This window comes from Lichenostomus cassidix, unplaced genomic scaffold, assembly GCF_008360975.1.
Source record: "Lichenostomus cassidix isolate B80296 unplaced genomic scaffold, HeHo_3.0 HiC_scaffold_870, whole genome shotgun sequence".
Lineage (NCBI taxonomy): Eukaryota > Metazoa > Chordata > Aves > Passeriformes > Meliphagidae > Lichenostomus > Lichenostomus cassidix.
Genome location: NW_028147979.1, coordinates 75172 through 81832, shown reverse-complemented (window position 1 = coordinate 81832; position 6661 = coordinate 75172). Strand labels below are relative to the sequence as shown.

General features: G+C 46.2%; 1 protein-coding gene across 4 annotated transcripts in view; it reads right to left on the bottom strand.

Annotated features, from left to right (window-relative positions):
* Positions 1-6661, bottom strand: part of LOC146420467 (ATP-dependent 6-phosphofructokinase, muscle type-like) — a 32548-nt gene continuing 25887 nt past the window's right edge. For all 4 annotated transcript variants that reach the window (XM_085048237.1, XM_085048235.1, XM_085048236.1 and 1 more), the window contains 3 exons: positions 6180-6279; positions 1044-1149; positions 1-348 (listed from right to left, as the gene is read on the bottom strand). In XM_085048237.1, the coding sequence (XP_084904363.1) occupies positions 201-348; positions 1044-1149; positions 6180-6279 (354 nt within the window). In that variant the 3' untranslated portion in view covers positions 1-200. The remainder of the gene's footprint in view (positions 349-1043; positions 1150-6179; positions 6280-6661) is intronic.

Sequence of the window (6661 nt, the reverse complement as noted above, 5' to 3'; positions counted from 1 at the left end):
GAGTGGAAAAATTGGGATTTTCCTGATGGGAAATTTGGGATTTTGGGTTTTTTAGTGGGAAAAATGAGATTTTGAGGTGTTTTTGAGCAGAAAATTCAGTATTTTTTGATGTTTTTGAGTAGAAAATTTGGGATTTCGGGATTTTCCTGATGGGAAATTTGGGATTTTGGGTTTTTTTGGGTTTTTTGGGATTTCCCAGCTCACTGGCTGGCCTGAGGCACCAGCACCTTCCTGGTCAGGTGCTCCAGGTGAGCTGTCTCAGACGTGTCCAGCTCGATGTTGTACTTGGCTAAGATCTTCAGGATCGGCCGCAGCTTCAGCCACCACTGCTCCTTGGGGATGCGGTGCCTGCGGGGACATTTTGGGGACAGTTGGGGACATTGGGGACATTTCTGGGGTTTATTGGGCATTTTGGGGACTTTTCTGGGACATTTGGGGACAGTTGGGGACATTTCTGGGACATTTCTGGGACATTTCTGGGGTTTATTTGACATTTTGAGGACATTTTGGGGACATTTAGGGACATTTGGGGACATTTCTGGGGTTTATTTGACATTTTGGGGACAGTTGGGGACATTCAGCCACCACTGCTCCTTGGGGATGTGGTGCCTGCAGGGACAGGGGACATTTGGGGACATTTCTGGGGACATTTAGGGACAGCTGGGGACATTTTGGGTTATTTTGGGGACATTTGGGGACATTTCTGGGACATTTGGGGACATTTAGAGACATTCAGCCACCACTGCTCCTTGGGGATGCGGTGCCTGCGGGGACATTTTGGGGACATTTGGGGACATTTGGGGACAGCTGGGGACATGGGGGATATTTTGGGGACATATCTGGGGTGGGAAAAGGGATTTGGGACATTCCTGGGGACATTCTTGGGATTTTTCCCACTTTCCAAGGGTGGAAAAAGATGGGAAAAAGGAGGAAAAAGATGGGAAAAAAAGGCAGAAAAAGTGACCAGGACAGGCTGTGGACATTCCAAGGGCTGAATTCCCAGATTTTTCCCTGGAAAAGGCTGGAAAAGGCTCGGCACTCACTCGAAATCCGTCTCCTGGCGCAGCTCAGTCAGAGGTTGGAACCTCAGGCTCCTCTTGCGCATCCCCAGCAGGCAGGCAGAGTCAGCTGTGTTGGCGAAAATACGACCTGGGGAGAGAGAATGTTCTGGAATGTTCCGGGAATATTCTGGGAATATTCTGGGAATGTTTGAGGATCTTTTGGGAATGTTTGGGAATGGTTGGGGATGGTTGGGAATGTGCTGGGAATGGCAGGCAGAGTCAGCTGTGTTGGCGAAAATCCGGCCTGGGGAGAGAGGGAATGTTCTGGAATGTTCCGGGAATGGTTGGGAATATTCTGGGAATAATTTGGGAATGTTTGAGGATCTTTTGGGAATGTTTGGGGATGGTTGGGGATGGTTGGGAATGTGCTGGGAATGGCAGGCAGAGTCAGCTGTGTTGGCGAAAATCCGGCCTGGGGAGAGAGAGAATGTTCTGGAATGTTCCGGGAATGGTCGGGAATAATCTCGGAATAATCTGGGCATAATCTGGAAATGTTCTGGGAATGGTTGGGAATAATCCGGGGATAATCTGGAAATGTTCTGGGAACATTCTGGGAATGTCTGGGAATCTTCCAGAAAGGGAGAACTCCTGGGAATGGAGAATTGATTGGGAATGTTTGGGGGTGGTTGGGGATCTCCTGGGAATGTTTGGGAATCTCCCAGAAAGGGAAAACTCTTGGGAATGGAGGATTGATTGGGAATGTTTGGGGATATCTGGGAATGGTTGGGAATGTTTGGGAATGGTTTGGAATAATCTGGGAATGGCAGGCAGAGTCAGCTGTGTTGGCGAAAATCCGGCCTGGGGAGAGAGAGAATGTTCTGGAATGTTCCGGGAATATTCTGGGAATAATCTGGGAATAATTTGGGATATTCCAGGAAGGTCTTGGGAATGTCTGGGAATCTCCTGGGAATGTTTGGGAATCTTCCAGAAAGGAAAAACTCTTGGGAATGTTTGGAAATTTCTGGGAATGTTTGGGAATCTTCCAGAAAGGGAGAACTCCTGGGAATGGAGGATTGATTGAGAATGGTTGGGAATGGTTGGGAATTTTCTGGGAATAATCTGGGAATGTCCAGGAATCTCCTGGAAGTGTTTGGGAATCTTCCAGAAAGGGAAGACTCTTGGGAATGTTTGGGAATCGCCTGGGAATGGAGATTGGGAATGGTTGGGAATTTTCTGGGAATAATCTGGGAATAATCTGAGAATGTCCTGGGAATGTTTGGGGATGGTTGAATATTCTGGGAATGTGCTGGGAATGGCAGGCAGAGTCAGCAGTGTTGGCGAAAATCCGGCCTGGGGAGAGAGAATGTTCTGGAATGTTCCGGGAATAATCTGGGAATAATCCAGGAATGTTTGAGGATCTTTTGGGAATGTTTGGGAATCTTCTGGAAGTGTTTGGGAATCTTCCAGAGAGGGAAAACTCTTGGGAATGGAGGATTGATTGGGAATGTTTGGGGATATCCTGAAATTGGTTGGGAATGGTTGGGAATTTTCTGGGAATGTCCTGGGAATGGTTGGGAATAATCTGGGAATGGTTGAATATTCTGGGAATGTCCTGGGAATGGTTGGGAATGGTTTGGAATAATCTGGGAATGGCAGGCAGAGTCAGCAGTGTTGGCGAAAATACGGCCTGGGGAGAGAGGGAATGTTCTGGAATGTTCTGAGAATATTCTGGGAATAATCTGGGAATAATCTGGAAATGTTCTGAGAATCTCCTGGGAATGTTCTGGGAATGGTTGGGAATAATCTGGGGATAATCTGGAAATGTTCTGGGAACATTCCAGGAATGTTTGGGAATCTTCCGGAAAAGTGAAAACTCTTGGGAATGGAGAATTGATTGGGAATGTTTGGGGATATCCTGAAATTGGTTGGGAATGGTTGGGAATTTTTTGGGAATAATCTGGGAATGTTTGGGAATGTCTGGGAATGTTCCAGGAATGTCTTGAGATCTTTTGGGGATGGTTGGGAATGTGCTGGGAATGGCAGGCAGAGTCAGCTGTGTTAGTGAAAATACGGCCTGGAGAGAGAGAATGTTCTGGAATGTTCCAGGAATGGTTGGGAATAATCTGGGAATAATCTGGGATATTCTGGGAATGGTTGGGAATAATCTGGAAATGTCCTGGGAATAATCTGGGAATGTTTGGGAATCTCCTGGAAGTGTTTGGGAATCTTCCAGAAAGGGAAAACTCTTGGGAATGTTTGGGAATTGCCTGGGAATGGAGATTGGGAATGGTTGGGAATGTTCTGGGAATAATCTGGGAATGTCCTGGGAATGTTTGGGAATGTTTTGGGATCTTCTGGGAATGGGTGGGAATATCTGGGAATGGCAGGCAGAGTCAGCTGTGTTGGCAAAAATCCGGCCTGGGGAGAGAGAATGTTCTGGAATGTTCCAGGAATAATCTGGGAATAATCCGGGAATAATCTGGAAGTGTTCTGGGAACATTCCAGGAATGTTCTGGGAATGGTTGGATATTCTGGGAATGTCCTGGGAATGGTTGGGAATGTTTGGGAATCTCCCTGGAATCGGAATATTCCGGGAATGTCTGGAGATTTGTTGAGAATCTCTGGGAGTGGTTGGGAATATTTGGGAATCTTCCAGAAAGGGAAAACTGGGAATATTTGGGAATCTCCTGGGAATGGAGATTGGGAATGTTTGGGAATCTCCCAGAAATGGAAAACTCTTGGGAATGGACGATTGATTTGGAATGTTTGGGAATATTCCTGGGAATGGCTGGGAATGTCCTGGGAATAATCTGGGAACATCCAGGAATGTTCTGGGAATGGTTGGGAATAATCTGGGAATGGTTGAATATTCTGGGAATGTTCTGGGAATGTTCTGGGGATGGTTGGAAATGGTTGGGGATCTTCTGGGAATGTTTGGGAATCTTCCAGAAAGGGAGAACTCCTGGGAATGGAGGATTGATTGGGAATGTTTGGGAATATCCTGGGAATGGTTGGGAATTTTCTGGGAATAATCTGGGAATGTCCAGGAATCTCCTGGGAATGTTTGGGAATCTTCAGGAACCTGGGAATGGCTGGGAATGTTCCAGGAATGTCTTGAGATCTTTTGGGAATGTTTGGGAATAATCTGGGAATGGCAGGCAGAGTCAGCTGTGTTGGCGAAAATCCGGCCTGGGGAGAGAGAATGTTCTGGAATGTTCTGGGAATAATCTGGGAGTAATCTGGAAATGTTCTGGGAACATTCCAGGAATGTTTGAGAGTCTCCTGGGAATGTTTGGGAATCTTCCAGAAAGGGAAAACTCTTGGGAATGTTTGGGAATTTCTGGAAATGTTTGGGAATCTCCCAGAAAGGGAGAACTCTTGGGAATGGAGGATTGATTGGGAATGTTTGGAGATATCCCTGGGAATGGCTGGGAATGGTTGGGAATTTTCTGGGAATAATCTGGGAATGTCCTGGGAATGTCTGGGAATATTCCAGGAATGTCTTGAGATCTTTTGGGGATGGTTGGGAATGTGCTGGGAATGGCAGGCAGAGTCGGCAGTGTTGGCGAAAATCCGGCCTGGGGAGAGAGAATGTTCTGGGAATGGTTTGGAATATTCTGGGAATGTTTGAGGATCTTTTGGGAATGGTTGGGAATCTTCTGGAAGTGTTTGGGAATCTTCCAGAAAGGGAGAACTCTTGGGAATGGAGGATTGATTGGGAATGTTTGGGAATATTCCTGGGAATGGCTGGGAATGTCCTGGGAATAATCTGGGAATGTTCTGGGAATGGTTGAATATTCTGAGAATGTTCTGGGAATGTCCTGGGAATGGTTGGGAATGTTTGGGAATCTCCCTGGAATCTGGGAATGGCTGGGAATATTCCGGGAATATCTGGAGATTTTTGGGGAATCTCTGGGAGTGGTTGGGAATGTTTGGGAATCTTCCAGAAAGGGAAAACTGGGAATGTTTGGGAATCTCCTGGGAATGGAGATTGGGAATGTTTGGGAATCTCCCAGAAAGGGAAAACTCTTGGGAATGGACGATTGATTTGGAATGTTTGGGAATATTCCTGGGAATGGCTGGGAATGTCCTGGGAATAATCTGGGAACATCCAGGAATGTTCTGGGAATGGTTGAATATTCTGGGAATGTTCTGGGAATGTTCTGGGGATGGTTGGGAATGTTTGGGAATGTCCTGGGAACAGTTGGAAATGGTTGGGGATCTTCTGGGAATGTTTGGGAATCTTCCAGAAAGGGAGAACTCCTGGGAATGGAGGATTGATTGGGAATGTTTGGGAATATCCTGGGAATGGTTGGGAATTTTCTGGGAATAATCTGGGAATGTCCAGGAATCTCCTGGGAATGTTTGGGAATCTTCAGGAACCTGGGAATGGCTGGGAATCTCTCTGGAATCTGGGAATGTCTGGGAATGTTCCAGGAATGTCGTGAGATCTTTTGGGAATGTTTGGGGATGGTTGGGAATGTGCTGGGAAATGTTTGGGAATCTTCCAGAAAAGGAAAACTCCTGGGGATGGAAGATTGGGAATGTTTGGGAATATTCCTGGGAATGTTTGAGGATCTCTGGGAATATTCCAGGAATGTTTGGGAATGTCTGGGAATCTTCCAGAAATGTGGGAATGTTTGGGAATCCCCTGGGAATGTTTGGGAACCTCATGGAGCAGAGGTTGGGAATGTTTGGAATCTTCCAAAAAGGCACTTTTTGGAAATGTTTTGGGAATATTTTGGGAATTCCCATTGGGATCACCCACCGTTTTGGGATTTTAGGAATGTTTTGGGATTTTGGGAATTAATTTTAGGATCATCCACTATTTTGGGAATTTGGGATTTGGGGAATATTTTGGGAATTCCTTTTGGGATTCTGGGAATTCCTTTGGGATTTTGGGAATTCCTTTTGGGATTTTGAGAATTCCTTTGGGATTTTGGGAATATTTTGGGAATTCCTTTTGGGATTTTGGGAATCTTTTGGGAATTCCTTTGGGATTTTGGGAATATTTTGGGAATTCCTTTTGGGATTTTGGGAATGTTTTGGGAATTCCTTCAGGATTTTGGGAACATTTTGGGAATTCCTTTGGGATTTCGGGAACATTTTGGGAATTTGGGATTTTGAGAATCTTTTGGGAATATTTTGGGATTTTGGGATCATTTTGGGATCACCCACCGTGCCGGGAGCATTCCTTGATCTTGCCGCTGATCCAAGCCACAGCTTTGGCTCCCATCTTGGTGCCAAAATTCCTGTCGAACGGCGTGGGGCAGCCTCCCTGAAACACCGGGAAAAATGGGAAAAAATCGGGAAAAACATCGGGATGAGGTGGGAAAAAACCCGGGAAAAACACCGGGATGAGGTGGGGAAAAAAACGGGAAAAACACCGGAAAAAAATCGGGATGAGGCAGGAAAAACCTGGGGAAAACCTCCGGCATGAAGTGGGAAAAATCCGGGGAAAAAAACCAGGGGAAAAAACCCAGAATGAACCAGGAAAAACCCCGGGATGAGGTGAGAAAAAACTTGGGATGAGGTGGGAAAAACCTGATCCCATTCCCAGCGGGAAAAACCCCAGAATGAGTCGGGGAAAAAAATGGGAAAAACCCAGGACGAGGTGAGAAAAGCAGCAGGAAAAATCCTGGGATGAGCTGGAAAAAATC